We start from the raw sequence: 19578 nt of genomic DNA, 5'->3' as shown, positions 1-19578 counted from the left end.
AAAGAACGTCACCAATATGGCGGAGGGACTTCGTCTCCCGCGCGGTCAATTTCACGTGATAAGAGCGGAATCACTATAGACGCGTCCCGTTCTTATATTCGCGTTCATACATTTTTTTATTCTAGCAATAAATATATGCTACACGCTTGCCTTATATAGCGGTCGCTCTTTCGCAAATTAAATGTGCATGTTGAAATTGTAGGTTTTGATATCCGCAATACTTTTCAATATTGAAAAATGTAATCATTTTATCGAATATCCGCGCGATACATTTTCGGCCGAGTAAATCTTGCAAAATATGCGTTTTAATTTATAAATTGTCAATGTCCGTCTCAAACAATTAAGCAAAGATATTTAAAAGATTTTCTGGTTTAAACTTTTTATATTCTTAAGGTGCGATTTCATGGGCGTCAGTTGACGCGCGTCAAGACGATTTTGTGACGTCATGTTGTTTCTGCGTCGACGATGAAGAAGTTCAGATTTTCCAACTTCTAGCGTCAAAGTGTCATGTCGGTTCGTTAAAAATCGCGAACTTTCTAAACGCAAAATAGGAAATATCGCGTGGTAAAATCCATGCACTGCACAATTCTCAAAAATCTCTGCAACCCAGTATTTCTTTTTTTATATTTCCTCCTTTTATTTTCTTCAATTGCAGCTATCACGGCAAATGCTGCTGCTATACGTCTTTTTTGAATTTCTGAATTTTTTGAATTTATAACATTTGCACATTCTACCATCCACTCATAATATTTCATTGACGGCGAACACATTTTTTCGAAAACTACTGCAATAAATAATAACACTGCAGGTTATGTGTATCAATTTCTCGACGCGAGTTCCAAAAATTGACGCATGGTCAATTGACACATTGACGCTTCTTCATTGCGCGTCAGAATATCGGCGTCAACTGACGCCCATGAAAAAGCACCTTTATCATGCGAAATATTAGATTCTTTTTTAGTTTTTGCTCTTTTTAAGTAATGTTCTTTTTCAGATTTCCCTACTTACCATAAACAGATAAAAAATGCCTAATAACCTACTCAAAAAATGATATATTTATTAAATGTAACTTTCCGAAAATCAATATATTTGTTTATACGCGCGGGAATTATTAATAAAATTTTATTTTTAATTATCAAAATATTTGTTTTTACAGTATGCTGCTCATATAATACGTACCATCTCTTTGTGTGCGTATTCCCATTACCTAATTTTTAAGTTAACCACGTCCTCATTCGTCCCTGATGGCACATAATGATAAATATCATATATTATATTAATTTGTTTACTGTTTTATAGTTAACACAAACAACCACCGAGATTCACTCGCAAAAAGAAGAATTAGAGACTAAAAAATAATTTTTCTCATAACAAACAAGTTGTCGTTTAATTTATTAAACATTAATTGCATCTAAGATATAAACAGTAACTATACAACATTAATTGACGATCAAACCACTTCCTTTAAACACCTTAACACTTATGAAAGTTGTCACTTCAATGAGGCAGAAGTCAAGTCTTACAGATAAAATTCGTGTTTGATACTATTCTGTTATAATTAAGCTTTTTACAACTTTAATCGTTACAAACTGTACATTATTTACAATAATGTAAAAATTCACTTGTCAGTTCGTCCCATTTGATGGGCATCTGTTCTTCGTGTGACCTGTGAAAGAACAGTGGAAAATGTAAAAATATATATATAATATGTACAATATGATAGATAATAGATATAACTAAGAACAATAAAAATGTTACTATTTTTTTAAAGTAGAAGAAAATAGTAGAGATAGAGGAAGAGAGAACAAAACAAAAAGAGAGAAAGAGAAATCACTTTACCTTCTATTCCGCAATTTCCGCACTTTCTCTTGTCCGTAGTAAGTCTAGGCCTCTTGGGGGCATTGCCTTTTTGAGGGATTCTGCTTCGTGCTGTATTCCCTCTTCCTCTCCCAGTGGAATTGTTTCAGTCCGTGTTCTCGTGACTACCAGCGTCATCCCCAACTGCCTATTTGAAGAACTTACAGGTGGAGTTCATACCTTTCGGACACCCATAAAACTGCCGTCCTTTATTGGAGCTTTATAAGCTATCCTTATAAACCGTCAGCCTAAAGAAACACGAAAGAAAATATTTTTACATACATTACAGACATAGCTGTTAACCGGCAATATTTAACCAAGAGTTCGACTCATTAATTATTGACATTAATTAAGTTTACCTGAGAAAGTTTATCGAGTAGTTTACGAGAACCTTGTTTCTCTAATTCTTAAATCGATGATTCTTGAGAAAGAATGCTAAATATCTCGCAATATCTTAACTCAGTTATTTACAGTGGTATCCAGGGGTAGAGGTCTCCATTTGCTTTTCGATTTGCACGTTATTTTCTCTACTGTAGTTTCCGACCGTTCCAAGCACACGTCTAGAAAGATCTGGCAAGGCATTATTCTGGCCCATATCTGAATTCTACAGATATCCCTTCGTCGAGCACTCTTAGCTTCTAGTATGGCTCGAATTTGAACCGATGGCTAGAAACCTCTCGACTACAAATCTAAGCGTTGGAAACTGGCAGCTTCCATAACTGATGAGCATATCTCCAAGAGTATTGGGGAATGTTTTTTGCAACCTTAGGATCTGAAATCTCGTAAACGCAGCACCTGTCAACATGTTAATTAAATATTTATTTACATGGAATTTATTTGCAGCTCGATTACGATTCATAATATGATCTTTAATAGAATCAGTACCATATCGTAAATCTAATTCGCTTTTTACATCTACGGCATCGCTCATTGCTTCATCTGGGTTCCCCCAAAGTTTAAAGAGCTCTTTCGACAGACTGTCTCGTAATTTCCGAGAATTTTGCTCTGAAACATGAAGAAAACATTAAAAATCTTGTCAAATGTATGAAAAGAACATAGAACAGGTTTTCAATTACCTATATATACGGATATTAGGCTTGACTGCTTGGCAGACCTGAATAATCTCAAAGCCTATGTTCTCCCCCTCTCTGTCACAATCTGTCCAAATAATCAATGCGTTGCAGGATTGCACTTCTCGCTCTAAGGTCCTCTTAAGCTTTACATAATTTTCATCTAAGCACTGCTTAGACACCGGAGCATCAAATAAGCTTAACGGATGACAGCTGTATCACTTGCTATAGGCTCCAGTGAACTCGTAGCCTAATAAGTGGCCGGTCATGGACGTCATCAGCATTTGGCAGTTTTGACCCCATAGTTGTACATACATTAAATTCGAGGCTCTTGTTATACATGGAAAAACCTTCCATCTACAAAAAACATAAGCGTTAAGAAGCATATTTCTAGAGCTCCTATGGTTTGCAAATAGATATGATTGAACAATGAGAAGTGCGTGGACGATAGTCACAGATTACTGCTGAGAGAACGCTCTATGCAGAATATAATATTGTTTACCTTTCTGCTGGTACCATGCGACAAATAACCAGCGATAGTTTTAGCCGCGTTGGGTTTCTCGGCAACATTGAGAGAACCTTCATAATGCGCTTTGAACAATATCGCCTTACGGGTAAAAAGAATTCGCAGGTTTCTTGCTGGACAAATTGTTGATGTTCTTTTCAGACCGCAATATATCGTACATACAATCCAATGCGATATTGTATAAGAGAGGGCCAGACCATGATGCTTTTGGTATTGTTGACAATTCTCTGTCACGAAGGTTAGGTTAGGTCGTTAGGTTCACTACTCGAAGTAGAGACTCCAGAGAGCAGAGACTGCGTAGAGATCAGAGAAAGCTTCCCTATTTTCTATTCCCTCGTTCTCTCTGACGTCAGTAAAACGATGATAACAATACGGTGAACGTGGTATCCCAGAGAGGTTAGAAAATCTGTTCGCTCTTATTACGAAAATTCTGATGAGAAAGCAACGAAGAAAAAAAGGAGGAACTATTCTTGATGTTCATTTATATACAAATTTACAATTTATTGTATTTATAACGATAATATTGTAAAACTTTCTACGGTGAATTGTCTTACATGCGGTAAGAATAACATCTTAATCTTGTGCGATTGAAATAAATTACATTATTTGTTAGTACTGTTTAATAAAGTAAAATTATCGAAAAATATATGAATGCTAATGTGTATTAAATTAAATAGCAAAATTAAATTTAATTATAGAATATATTTACTATAAAAATATCAATTTTTGTAGATTTATTGATTACTAATGTATGTGCACAAATAATTTATATATAAATTATATAAAAAATAATTATTAGAATTAATAATAATCAATAATAAGCATTTCTGGTTTATTATATTCTAGACTTCTGGAAAACAATTTTTTTTTATATTCATAATTTTGTTCTGTTTCATAATATTTTGATGTATTTTAAAAGTATTTTTTTATAATAAGTATTATGACACCAGTTTTAACAAAGCAAAATAAACAAACGTAAGTTCTTATATAATTATGACATAATTTTACCAATGAATAAATTTAATTTTCAGGTGTAGAATAAATGACGCTGCTTTATAAAATATCTCAACCATTATGGTCCCAGTTTTGCAAGTTTCACAAGAGGACATATATGTTATCGAAACAAATCTATAATGCTAAGAAACTTATTTCTTTGAATGCCTTTATCAGGGAAAATGCAGATATATATGAGAAAATGACAGAAAATTTATCAACTGTAGAATGGAAAAACATTCGAGAGGAAGTTCTTCAGAAAAATCAACAAGTCACACCAGCCACTATCGACTCCACAATCATAGATATGTGTCTTAAAGACTCCTACGTGGATAATGCTATTGCGTATTTCAAATTCTTGAGGGAAAATAATTATCCCCTGAATATGGCAGTAATTGGAAAATATCTCAGACTCTATGTTTTGAAACAAAACTCCTTGACTGATGCGGATAAAATGGAAATTGTAGAAACTTACAATGCTTTGAGACAGAAGCATCCGTATTTGGATTCCTTTACAGCTGAAGATTGCATAATGAGCTTATGTTTGACGGATGAATGGGAGACAACACATGAGATAATAGAAATGCTGAAGCTTACCTCTCTTCCAGGCACCACGATATATTCTGCATTAGCTAGTGCAGCATTTAGAAATGGAAAACCTGATGTCGCATGGAAAGCATTATCAAACATAACACAGCGCAAGATGATTCCACAAAATAATGTATATATATCGCATTTACAATATTGCCAGTTGGAGGATACAAAAACTTTTAACAGTAGAATGGAAGAGATGTTTAATTTCTGGGCTAATTATGGTATAACACCGTCAGATAAAATTATAAGTACATATGCTGATACAGCTAGCAAGAATGGCTGGCCCACGGAGCTTGTAACAATCTCCAGAAAAACGTTTGTTTTCTCATTATTTCAATATGATTAAATTTAGTTTATTTAGTAATTTTAGTTTAGATGATGGTTAAAAGAATTTAATAATTAAAGATGGGATTTTTAAATTAATATTTAAGTAATTACATTAATATAATAATTTTTATACATTAATGTAATTACTTAAATATAGTTATATTTTTTAAAGATAATGTTTAAGAATTTAATAAAGAAAATTAAGGTTTAAAAAAATAGATTAGTGTTTTTATAGAATGAAATTAGTAGTATGAGTTAATGAATAATGTTTTAATAGTAGGATTTTTATTTCATTTAGGGGACATTGTAGACATTGCGGTTATTCCTTGCCTGAAATAACATTTAGTGAAAAAGAATTTCAGGAACTGGCGAAATCTGTGATAGATAGGGTGATCATAGGATCAGATATCTATCGTAAGACTAATCCAAAAGAATTGGTGAATTTTAAGAAATTTGTTGAACATACTAGACCTTACGACGTAGTGATTGACGGACTTAATCTAACTTATACTCAGAGCAAGTCTCTACCTAAGTTACTATGGGTAATACCTACTGTTTTTAACAAAATGAAGTATATTAATATATTAAAAGATATATCAGTACATAATATTATATATACAAGTTCATATATGTAGAAATATGCTGTTGTTTCAATTGCAAAGTAATTTTTCCATTACCTGTTACTATTTTTCTATTTACCCGTTATTGTTTAATATATTAGATATTAATATACGGTTCATATTACAGCTAACCAATGTAGTCGAGTATTTTAGCAAATATAGGAAAAAAATGCTGGTATTGACGCGGAAACATCAAAGGAAGCTATCTGTTTTTAAGCAAGTAGAGCGGCATGCACACGTCTTCTTAATAGATGATTTGTAAGTATTGAATATATGCAGATACTGTGGGATGTTTGGGATACCAATTATGAAACAATTCCAATAATACATTTAAATACTTGTGTACATAAAACTTAAAATTTTAGATCTGCTGATGATCCTTACATACTCTACGCAACTATGGCGAGCGGGATAAACGCAATGTTTGTCTCGTTGGACTTGATGCGACAACATAAGCACTCCTTGCGGGATAACCATTTACAGCAAACATTTAGGAAATGGCAATATTCGCATCAGTACTTGATCAAGCCAAGTAAAACTGGTATCCGTATCCAAGAGCCTTTTCCCTGTATGCCGTTTGTACAGAAGATTGATAACTGTTGGCACTTGCCATATATCAGCGAGGATCTTACTTATGTAGAATCATATGAATTTCCGAATAAGTGGTACTGTTTAAAGCACAATGAAAAAAAATAAATGATATTTAAAACATATTTTCTTTATTAGATGTTCTTTATCTGTATAATACTAGATGTTGGATGCGATTTCAAGATTAAAAATCTTATTAATACTCGTCCCCCTTATGTACGTGAAATATCATGTATTTTATACAATTTTATAATAAATTATATCGATTGGTTGTGCTCTACTGCATTAATGAAGTCTAAAGACTAATTAATTAGTCTTAAGTAATTAATAATAAGTTAAAGTAAAGTTAAGCGTTAAAGATAATAAACAGCATTTAAAATATAAATAAAGAAATAGTACGTTAATTGATTCGTAACGGTGGTTTTAACATCCGGAAAAAATTAATTCGACAAGTATCTGTACTTGTATCGATCATTTCGGTTCTGCTAGCGCTCCGAGGAGCGCTCATTATTAATGACTCATTGTGACGTCATATAACTATTGTTTACAAACGCTTATCTCATCGAGGTGGACTGAGGTGGACTAATGAGAAAAGAACCTGTTAATAAGCATTTGCTCGCAAAAAATATGATGAAGCAACGCGCAACCTTAAAAATAGTTTTAAACAAAATTTCTGAATTAAATTTAAAAAATATATCTTTTTTCATGTACTTTCGTCATCGTCAAGAAAATCCGATAAATTCTTATGCGACAAAAATTAATTTTTCCTTATTCCCCATTTTTATACATGCTCATAATTGATCTCATATATAATTGCTAATAATAATATCCGAGGTAAACAATTTCAGTTGCTTCAATTGGAATGTTATAAGAACAAAATAATTGAAAATAGCGCATGATCAAATAATGTATACCTATAATTTGTCTTTTGTAAATAACTTTTCGTATTTTAATTGGCTGCATTCTATTCACTGCTAATACTGAAAATCTATAATGTGCGCCATGTAAACATTGTAAACTATAGATTTTCATTACTGGCAACGAATATCCGAACGCGGCCTTTTGTAAATTGACTTGTTAAGTAGTTTGTAAATAATTTTTTGTATCTTCCCATCATATTTTCTTTTATCTCCAACGTCCAAGTGTACATGTATGTACATATACATCTGTCTCATTTTAAATTAAGATAATATATAGGCCTGTTCTTTTTAGTTGAGCTTCTTGCACGGTTCATCTTTTCTCTTCTTTCTCTCCAACGTGAAAAGAAAATAGAGGAAAGAAAGATGAACCGTGCAAGAAGTTTGACTAAAAAAGAATAGGCTTAGCAATATCATAATCATAATTGTAAACGCAAAGAGAGCGGACGCTAGATGCTACAAGGCTAAAAAACAAGTGAGGAGACAAGTAAATGCGAGTAATCGCTCCATGAGAATCGGCCCGTGCGTCCGCGAGCCGCGAGCGCAGCTCGCCTCGAGTCGCTACAGTCGCGATTTTACGATCAGCCGTGTGGTTTGTCTCGCGCGATAAAATTCCGCACCCGCGCCTCATCGCGCTCCGTAACGGCGACCTTCCGTCCGTTTTCTCGCGCCGCGCGTTCCCGCACGCGTCTCGGCGGCCGACGGAACGTGCCGTTTCTCGCTCCAAATATACGGTTTTCGTTGGACATGTGATGTTGTGCACCGTGGTCCGTGCCCGAGCCTCGCCATCTTTGTCTGTCACCGCCGCCGCCGCCGCCGCCGCCGCGAGAACGGTCTCGGGGAACGTGGTCCCGATGCTCGTCAACCGTCGCAGGATTTTCGTCGTGTGAGAACCAACGTGTGCGTCTCTCGCGTCTCTCGAAATCGCGACGCTCACGATATCGATTTCGCCGTGGAGGATTTGTCCCGAAGGTACAACGTGTTCTCACGCGCACCTCCGGCGTGTGTCGAGTTGACTCGCGAGAGAAACGGAGATAGAGAAAGACAGACTTGGGGTCTCTCCTTCGGCGGAGAAACTTTCGCGGGACTTCTCAAAGGACACTTTCGGAACGTCCCCAGGGATATCTTCGGGGCAACCCGGCAGCATCCCCGATCCGGTGGGATGCTACATTGAAGCAAGCGGTGGCAACCTTCTACGGACCATTCGCGAGAGTGAGTATGGATTGTATCACGCAGAAGTGTTTAATCAGCCGGTGCTAGACGCGGACGGGTTACGGAAGACGCGATTCGATTGTGCCGACGAATCGTTATTGAAATAGCGTTAAAAGGGTCATGTTATTATTATATAACGTAGGATTGTACCTGTCCAGTTGATAGATAAATAAACGGATATTATCAGGCGCAATTTGTGTGTTAATAGGAAAAAAATGAGCTTTACGCTGATTATTATTAATAAGAGTACATTTCTGCGTGTCTAGATTTGAGAGAAGGAATTGCGCACCAATTGTCCGAGAAGAGAATTTTTTCAAAATATGTCAAGATATATAGGAAGATGAGCCTGTGTGTTTTGCTACCGACAAGGTTTATTTTCGTATACTATAGTTCGAGGATTTCAATTCCAGAAAATTGTGCCTTTCGATGAATATTTCAACAGTTTCTCTAATTAATTCCGATTGGCATTATTCGAATATGAAAGAGTACCACGTCTATCTTGGCAGTCCGCAGGTATAACCCGGCAAGTTAATCGGCTTAATCCATTTCCGCCGACAGCAGTAGTCGTGGAAGCATAACAGAGGGTTTAGCGACCATGACGCTGGCGAACAACATTGTTTCCGAGCACACTTTAAGCAATCTGTACAAGTTAAATGGCATCTGTGACGGAATATACTAAATTAAGAAATTGATAGTTAATCGCTGAACATTTGTCTCTTTGAAAGATTAATGAGACATATGTATATAAGAGTAAATAAATAATGAGGATAAACGACTGTATGTGGGCACGTCTAATTCTTGTGAATAGGAAAAGTAGATATAAAATAAAAAATATGTGTATAATGTACGAGATAATGTATAAAGAAATATGAATGTTTACCCTTTAAATCTACTCTACTTTTTTATAATTTTTATAAAAAATACGCTAAAAGAGCTTTAAGAAATCCGAATGTAAAGATTAACGAATTCAATTGTACATATATATTTGCGGCTTTCCTTTATAATGTTAGTTTGATGTAATAGTGATAATAGCGATGATCTATTTCTGTTCTTATATACATATTATTTCTATATATCTATTTTTCTTATTCACTATTACAATTATTAATAATTCTATGAAAAACGATTAAAATTAATCGATATTAGATTTACAAATTATTAGTAAGGCAATAATATGTTAAAAGTTTCTGAATATTAATTTTATAAATTGAAAAATGAAATTGAAAGATATTTAGGAAAGCTTTGCACGATCATGGTGAAATTATTCCACCATAATTCTAAAATCCTTTCTCGTCGGTTCTGAGTGAAACTCGGATAATAAGACTTTTCCTTTCTCCTCATCATTATAGTTGGTCTGCCGTTATTTACTATATACTTCAATTTTCAACTAGTAGCATATATTTCATACATTACTCGATATTTAGAGCATGCTGTACTTAAAGTAACTTCATTCGAATAGTTCACATTATTCTAAACTATGAATTACATAATTATTAAGGAATTAAAGAACATTATATAAAATTGTTTATTTTACTTATATGAATTATATATTATTATATAATTTGCAATTGAAGATATCCGTATAGACAATGTAAATTATAGTAATATATAGAAATTATAAATAATGATGGGTATATATTAAATAATGATAGGTATATACGTGTACAGAATAATTTGATACTTTCGGTTATCGGACAAATCGTAATGTTTATGAGATGAGTGAGTTGTAGATATTTGCTTTCAAATCATCTGCTTATTATTCAGTTTTATAACCTACTAAAGGTCAAATACAATCTTATATTATTAAATTCGTATATACGTTATCGTTAATAATTATACAATAAGTAATTTAATATTACTGATGATAACAAACATTTTATATAGCTCTATTGTAAAAGAATTTATTGCGAAAAGTATTATTTCAGAGCCGAGGCTCGAAATTGGATTTCTCTATTTTCCAAGAAATGTTTTTTGTATATCAATTGAAAAATTATTTTCTTAATATGTATTATTCATTGCGACGTACCTACTAGAGTTTTGATGATCGAAAACATCCTAACATCTAATCTATTATATTTATTCTGTATTAATGTACTTAATTATTTCTGTATTTTATTGCTATATTTAATTACTTTTGTATTTTATTTTTTATTTAATTACTTATTACATTATTATTACGCATGTCTGTATCAATCGTCATAAAAGTATAACAATTCTGATTTAACAATATCTATATTAAAATTAAACGGAAAGTCATACAAATAAGTGGAGCATTAAGAAAATAATAGATTTTTTATTTTTGAAAAATCGGACGGTTTAAAATTTATAAATTATTATCATGCAGTTATATGTTTTCCCACGCCGGGTGACTTTTAAACTGCATAAATATCTGGTATGAAATCCGTGAAGGAGAGAAAAACAATATTTCTGCAACAACACTGTTATACACGCGGATACACTGCTTTACTCGGTAATAGTGTATTACTGGCTCACAATCAGTAGTCTGTCGTCATGCTGTTGTGAGTCATCGAATGCCAGTCACAGCTGTACTCTGTAGCAGTCTCTGGGATTGCAGAAACAGACTGCGTGGAACTTTCTTGCCGTCCGCAGATCCTGAAACTCGCCAGGTATATTAAGCTAAGCCAAATTATCAGAACACAAAAAATTTTATATGAAATTAATTTGCTAATTATTTGCTATTTTTTGCTTTTAAAAGTAATTTTTGCTCACACTATTAAAAAGTGACAAAAGGCTAGATAGCTTAAGATTAAGCTGCCACGCTATTGTAAAATACAGCATGTACATAAGTCAAAGCAAAAAATTAATAATATCAAAATTATTTGCTACTTTTTTGCTATTTTTTGTTTTTAAAAGTAATTTTTTTGCTCACACTATTAAAAAGTGACAAAAGGCTGAATAGTTTAAGATTAAGCTGCCACGCCATTGCAAAAAAGAGCTTAATCTTAAGCTATCCAGCCCTTCGTAACTTTTTAATAGCTGGAGCAAAAAAATTACTTTTAAAAGCAAAAAATAGCAAATAATTAGCAAATTAATTCCATATAAAATTTTTTGTGTTCTGATAATTTGACTTAGATAGCTTAATATACCTAAACTCGCCCGCTTTGCTTTCGCGCGAAGAATTTCGCCAAGAAATTTTACAAGTGTTAAAAATTGTAATTATCACAAGTCACATTTATATTTAAATCTTTATTATTAATTGTTTGTGAAATTTATCATATTAATAGTTAATATTATTATTAATAAGTAATGTGACATAAATCTTTCAGGAAAATAGTTAATTATTATCTCTATTTTAATATAATTATATAATCGGATGTTAATGATAATATGCTATTATAATAATAGATTCAAGAATAAGGATGTTGTACTATTATGTGTGACGAAAAATATTTTATTTTCGACTTTGAGATATAACATCTTGTAAGTACACGAATGTAACGCCTGCACCTCTAGCATCCCTGCAGCTGCAGCCTTACAGGGGATGCGATTTGTGCACTCCCCTTTATGTAAGCCGGGTATACCCTATACGGAAGAACGTTATGGCGCAAGCGTTATACATTTTCCATCCCCGCTGACGCTCTGCACCCTTCTCGGGGTAGGGATGGGCTCTCGCCACGGGGGTGGAGGTCTTCAGTGAGAGGCTAAACGCGATCCCGCGCGGTACGGTCACCGTAGCGATCGAAACTGTACACACGGTGTACATATACCCTCCCCCTCCCCCATATACACACGCATACTTATGTACATATTCGCGCGTATTTGTATACAATCTATATTTTTGTACCGACGATAACTAGATGACTTTTTTGTATCGTGGAAATACGTCCAACGGAAGAAGGAAGAATCACTGTGTACATAGATACATATATGGTGTAAAGTGGTAGAACCGGCAGAGTCCACCGTTACCGATGGGTAGGACGGATATGTCAAAAACGCTCAATGCTTATAGAATGTGAGTAGACCTATAAAAAATCCATAATTCTGCCCTTCTCTCTCTTATTTTTACACCAATTTTCGTGAACAATTTTCCCATAATTTCTCCGTGATTATCTCATATACATAGAGTGACAAAGTGGCTCATATTCGCAGTATTGCGGTTGTGCTGTGAAATGATGAAGTGTATCTTGAAGAGAGAGAATATTACTCTTACAAGCCCACAATAATTTCTTTATTGGATCTTGCCCACACCCGGTGTAAACGATTCATTAATCCATGTCGTAATTTATACGTTTGTTCGTTTTAACGGCATTACTTACGCTTTATCCCTATTTTCTACGTTCTTTCGAGGTCTAGCGGAAACAAACAAACTTATTGATAACGCTAATATGGGATTGGCAAAATGGCTATAGTGATCATGACTCTGGAGAATAGCTTCAGCGGGAAATAGCATCAGGCATCAGGTTCAACGAGAGCAACGAAAGCTATCGATGCTCCTCAAGATTAGGCTCAACTTTGTTAAGTTCAATGATAAGGATCATTCATATCCGATTGCTACGTAGCAGCAGACTTAGAAATTGCTCCAACTGTCCTCGGTGCCGAGCATCGATCGGCGGTTCTCATGGCGCCGCGACGTTATCGTGCTCATCTGCGATATGTATGGAGCGCGGTGGTGATATGAAATTTCCGGGAACATCTTTGAAAACTGATGTTTTGATGTTCTAAAAAGATTCTTGTTAATATCAGTGCATACGCACACACCACGCACCTATTATACCGTTTATCTAATCTTTAAACCTTTTAAAGATTAACACGTCGATCAATATTATATAGATTTTTTTTACTGATGATGTATTTTGCTTTGGCGCTATATCTCGAGTTTTAATTTATTGTATGTAGTTGTATTTTTGATAAAATAATTTGGTCCTCCAGAAATATGTTAATTGATGCTGATTATGGTTTATCTGAGCCTCTAGCTTTTTTTTGAAGATTAGAAAGTTATGTTAATGATAGTTAATCAATGTTGTTTTGTGACGAGTTAATTCTGTTACAAATATATAGGTAAGTGAAGTTTTTGTGAAGGTTTTGATTAAAATCTTGTGTCGGATTTATTAAATTACATTTCTTCGAGAAATATCGATTGTTCAAATTGTGTTCTTAGCAATATTAATGAATCTATATATATATAGATTCTACCGTGATCTTCTAGACATCTAGACTATCGTATATTAAATTGACTAATTGGTATTGATGAAAAAATCGACTCGTATTAACTGTAGTTCATTTAATCCTATCTCTCTTGTTGAAGATTTATATTAATACTTATTAATATTAATTATTACAATCTATTACTAAATATATACAAAAGTGTTTCAAATTATTTGAAAAATTGAATTTTGTGCAAAAAAGAAGAGAAAAGACAAAAGATAACAGATTGAAATTTTATACAAAAAAGAAATAGATCTAACTTTAATTTTTTATCAGTAAAGCTTTCTTTTATCATTTTTATTATTGATTATTTTTATGTGATAATACTTCTGGAAAGTAAAAAAAAACTTATTTTACTCGTAATGAGTGTTACTATACTCCATTATCGAGTTTCTCACGGTCTATTGCGTGTTAACATAAACACGCAATGTTGCCGTAGCTTTGATATCTCACTTCTTCCCTCGTATGAAATAAAGATCGCCATTTCGATGATCCGAACGATAAATTTATTTGAAGAGTAGTAAGATAGATTATTATTACAGATTAGCCTAAGAATATATTAGGTTAATAAAAATAGTTGTGGAAAAAGAAATTTTTTTCTCTATGGTACTGCATTAATAGAACAAAAGAAGTTTAATGAGTATTTTATTAGTGTAATAGGCATCAATTACACATTAGATTAATCTCGAGCGAGTTTTGTTTTGTACATACATCAAAATATATACACGATGTATACAATTATAAATAGAATTTACAATTCTATTCTGAAATCTTTGATATAATCGTCTGAACTAAAATATATTAGAAAGAGTTGTATACAATTATTTTTATACATATACACTATATATTTCTGTATATACTGAATCTAATCTGATGCTTAAAATTGGACTTGCCTTAGAATTTTATCTAACATCTTTCAACCTTTCATACTCATTCTCAACACACACTTCTTTCTATGTTTGTCTACATTCTCTATAAACTTAGTTCTCTATCCTATCACGTTATTTCTTTTTTTCCTAGTGATCTTTTTATCTTTATTCTATAATTTCCGATAACCTCTGAGATATCTGCATATTTCTATACATTTGTAAATTTTTATTTGTAGATTGCTTATTTTTTTAAGTTTGTTAATTTTCCCCGGTTGAAATTTTATCGCAGATTTGCGATAAAAGATATAATTCTTTAAATAAAAAAGAAATTAGAAATATCCATTTTTGCATTCTTTTATCAGTCCTTATTAGACAATTACTTATTACTTAGCCAATTAATTGTTAAAATTAGAAATAGTCGTACATTGATTTAAACCATGTGTAATTTTTCTTTATTTATTTTTTATTTATAGTAATAAAAAAGAGGGTAAACGTTCTATGAATATATTATGAGCATGTAGATAGCGGAAAGCAGTTCACAGAACACATAATGTATAGCAGATATAAAAAAAACGATCGTGTGTACAGATAAATAATTTTATTCGCTCTTCGTGGCTTCCGACTTTCGATTCCCTATTATTTTATCCTGCAAAATTTATCATAGAATGTTTTTCAGAGTCGTTCTAAGGTTTCGAATCACGATAACTCCTCCTTTCATATATATTTCAAGTTGCATAATGGTTTATACATCGGTTGACCAAATAATCCAGAGGTACAAATTCATACAAGGCGGATCACGTAGATTGGTTTCTGTCTTTTATTATCGCTACTTCGAGCGGTTAAGGTCGTCGCTGGTCGTAACTGGTTGAATAACGGAAGTCCCGGCATCGGACAAATGTTCTTGTCGTGAGATCGTCAGGTCTGTCCACAGTACTGACCTCAGGTTGTTGGAGGAGGTCAAGGTTTACGAGTGCCTGAAAATTCAACCTCGATCGAACGTTTAGGACACCTAAGATACGGCTATCATCATTCGAATAGATGTACCGGCACACTTTACCGGCAGGAATGCCTGGACATAATACATATAGGTATCGAAATGTCCAAGCATTCCTGCCGGTCAGTCTAGGTGTTCGATCAAGATGCTTCTCAACTATTATTCTATAATGGATGCATTGAGACAGTTCTCGAAACGGGATAGGCCAATAAATCAGGACAGAATGTCGATTGAAGCTATAGAGGTATTGCATAATTGGAAAATAATACTAGTTAGTTATGTAGTCTTACAGTGATAGATCGGTACCAAATTCGAAATCATTGTTTGAATGATGTACAGTACATCGTACATGTGTAATATCGATTGTAGTGGAATATTTTACAATTGATCTTTAGAGGAAAGCGGTCTCTCTCGGCCGGTATCGATTACGTGGCGGCGACGCGATCGTTCCCTCTTCACCATCGAATTTTTAGTCGCGTTACACCTCTACAGGCCGATTCACAAAAAGATGCATGCTATATGTAACATAAGAATTCAATTTTTTTAATTAAAAAGAGATCTTGAATAGAAAATTCCAACATCAAATCCTAACAATTGAGGTAGTGAATTTTTAGATTGAACCTTTAATATTATAATCAATACATTGAAATATTTCAAATCTTGATACTACAGGGCGAGATATGAATCTCGGCATTCAATTTTCGAGGAGATTTGAATGTATTTAATTGTATACATTTAATTCTTTATTTAACATTTAATTGTTTTTACACATTTAATTCTTTTCTCTCTCTTTCCGGTATTATTTTTATAAAATTTTAAATGTTTTTTTTTCCAAGTTTTATAATGATGATATATTGGCACAATACTATACTGCTCATTAGTTAGAAGCTTCGACAAAAATTATTCTATTTGTAAGTTGAAAAAGAGAAAAAGTCGAAATGTTATTGCATTGATATTGTAAGTTGTAAGTAAACAAAGTATGTTATAATACAATTCATACATCTAGCTTTTTTGAATTGTTCAACTGATTGTAACACTTATTTTCCTCAATTTTTTTATTTTATTCTATAATATTCTTTGTTGATTTACTTTACAATTAAATAAATTTTAAAATAAAATCCAGAAAAATAAAAGCTTTTTTAATGATAGTTAATAAGGGAGGATAATATATTGAGATATATTTTCGTAAATCGCTCTGTACAATATGTATCCGATTCTGTCGGAATCGCGAGAGCGCCGCGGTACCACGATGCGCCGGCGTCGAAATATTGAGCCGATGGTATACCGCGCGTTAGACCAGCACGTAGACAGCTTCAACGCGGCTCCGAAGACATGGGGTAAGTCCTCTCTCTTCGTCCTCGTCTTTCGTTTCGCTCGCGACTCTCCCCGATCGAGTGTCGATCGCGTGCTCAAGTTATAATGGTTCTCTTTGCCTTCGGGATCTCTGAGACCCCGCACCTTCGGCCTTCGACTTCCTTCTCTGCGCCGGAAGCGCCTTGGCGCTCGTCGGCCATGTTACAAAAATATATAACAATGGTATATGAGTTTTTGATGTTTTATTATAAAGTATCCACAGATACGCGTGAGGTGAAATATTTTATCGGCGTTCTATTTTAGAAATTAACTGCTATTTATTTTATAAATATAAGAATTTATTTATATTTTTCAACAGAACGTTTATACACTTTGAAGGAAAAGTAGGAAGAAATATTTTTGTTCTGCAAATATAATTTGTTCTCCTTTGTTTCTGTTTACAGTAAAAAAATTGAGAACATAGGCAGAATGACGGCGATGACGCAGGAGGAGATCGTGGCTGGAGCACGAACGGTTGCTCAGGGTCTGGAAGCTCTCCGAGTCGAACATGGGGGTCTGCTACAGGGCCTGCAGTCTCAGGACGCGCCAGCCGCTCGGGACAAGGCTAGTCTACTATCTAAAATCATTGAGATGATCGACCTGGGCCTAGGCGAGGCGCAGGTGATGCAGGCGCTGGCGAGTCATCTGCAGATGGTGGAGGCAGAAAAGCAGAAACTGAGAACGCAGGTGAAGAGGTTGTGCCAGGAGAACGCCTGGCTCAGGGACGAGCTGGCCAACACACAACAAAAGTTGCAAGCGAGTGAGCAAGCCGTAAGTACTTAATATCACCTGTTTAATCGTAATGTAATGATTTTATGTAGTACATATAGGTACAAAAATAATTTAAACCGAGATGTCAAGAATTTTTTATAAGTACATGTCGATTGTACTTCAATTTTATTTTTCATAAATAAATTAGTAGTGTTAAAGTTTGACTGAATATTTTGTTTTATTTTATTTTTATTTTGTTTTTTCCCCCTTTTGTTTCTTATAAGCAGTTAAAACCGAATTTATTAATTTTCTTCTTATCGTTATTATCTATACAATCTTGCGTATTTTAGCATATTTATATCTTGCACCAATTGGTGTATCGTGCAAACCCTTCTCCCTTCCCCCGATTGGATTTTTCGGGCGATTGGTTAACAATCGAAAGCGGGGCAGCCTTTGTCTCTTCCTTGAGAACTCTTGCGCGAGAAAGTAGTTCAATGAGGCGAAATTATTTGCGTGATTGTGATTGCGAAGCTAAAGGGAGTGAAGTGACCGGACGATTCGATATCTTCAAATCAGACCGTTCCGCTCTCGTCAGCCTCACTATTGATTCGGAGTGTGACCAAAGTATTCCGAATTCAAACGCTGCAACAACTGTGACTTTGGCCATTCGGTCGAGCGAAACGTGTGGCTCTCGCTCACGCTAACGTTTTGCGAAATTAACGAGTGGTGGAGTTTTTCGTCCTGCATTGAATGCATTGTGCTGTAATCATGTTCGGTCGAATTTGCCGTAAAGCAGACGTATTGGTCAATCGTATAAAAAGCACGTCACTTAGATGCGATTGGCCATTCTGGTAGTACTAGAAAGAGAAAAAAATACGCTCAAAAGTCTTTCTCTTTCTCTCTCTCGGCGACAGCCAGAACAATAGATCACTCATTCTAGTTTAAGTAAAGACTTAAAATTTTCGACAGATCTTTGTTCACAGATCAAATTTTCAGCAGTAATTGTGAAAATGTTAGCAATTGCGAAGAGGCCCCATTTTATTAATAATTTTCTTTATTACAACAAATTGCTTGTTATTCTATAGTCAGCAAATTTATCACATTTTCAATTGTGTATTTCGCAGGTTGCTCAATTGGAGGAAGAGAAGAGACATTTAGACTTTATGGCCAGTATGCGACAATACGATCCGGATCCATCAACAGAAGATGAAAATGCTAAGGATCGACCGAAAGACGATCCTGTGGTGGATCTCTTTCCTGATGATGATGCGGACGATCGCAATAGCAAATGTATTTCTACCTTTCTATCTTTGAATTATCGCAATAGCAAAATTTCTAATACTGAAAATTTTATAAAGATAATTATTTGTTAAAAAATTAACAATATATAAAAGAGCAAATAATATTATTTAATAATAAATAGAAAGTTATTCAGCGAATATTATAATAAGAACAATTGTGGTTTAATTAAAATTTTTTATAATTATGACTTTTAAACTAATTTAAACGGATTAAGTGCAAAATAATTTAGAACTTCATAAGTATTACGTGGCTATTTCTTTAATAAAGATTTTTATTGTGTTTTTCAGCTATATCTCCAACTCCACCGTCGCAGTTCGCTCAGCAAGTGAATGCCGGCTATGAGATACCGGCACGTCTGCGTACCCTGCACAACTTGGTGATCCAGTATGCGAGTCAAGGTCGCTACGAAGTGGCCGTTCCCCTGTGTAAACAAGCTTTGGAAGATCTGGAGAAAACTTCTGGTCATGATCATCCGGACG

At 34.1% G+C, this 19578-nt stretch overlaps 2 protein-coding genes and 1 pseudogene across 2 annotated transcripts; 2 read left to right on the top strand and 1 right to left on the bottom strand.

The window, feature by feature from the left end:
* Positions 1–1356: 1356 nt before the first annotated feature.
* Positions 1357–3705, bottom strand: LOC139818027 (DNA topoisomerase 3-alpha-like; annotated as a pseudogene).
* Positions 3705–6700, top strand: Mldr (mitochondrial ribonuclease P catalytic subunit). The gene is made up of 5 exons (XM_071786420.1): positions 3705–4012; positions 4485–5355; positions 5666–5909; positions 6115–6245; positions 6353–6700. Exons 2-5 carry the CDS (start codon positions 4496–4498, stop codon positions 6681–6683), a joined length of 1566 nt encoding a protein of 521 aa, XP_071642521.1. The 5' UTR covers positions 3705–4012; positions 4485–4495; the 3' UTR covers positions 6684–6700.
* Positions 6701–16927: 10227 nt separating this feature from the next.
* Positions 16928–19577, top strand: LOC139814240 (kinesin light chain-like; the record flags this gene model as incomplete). The annotated part of the gene is made up of 4 exons (XM_071780394.1): positions 16928–17070; positions 17491–17857; positions 18922–19087; positions 19387–19577. Coding segments are annotated over exons 1-4 (729 nt in total), but the record flags the coding sequence as incomplete, so codon positions are not given.
* Between the last annotated feature and the right edge of the window lies 1 nt (position 19578).

Source organism: Temnothorax longispinosus, chromosome 1, assembly GCF_030848805.1.
Source record: "Temnothorax longispinosus isolate EJ_2023e chromosome 1, Tlon_JGU_v1, whole genome shotgun sequence".
Taxonomy (NCBI): domain Eukaryota; kingdom Metazoa; phylum Arthropoda; class Insecta; order Hymenoptera; family Formicidae; genus Temnothorax; species Temnothorax longispinosus.
Note: the sequence above shows the minus strand (reverse complement) of the source record. Positions and strands in the feature narration are given on the sequence as shown.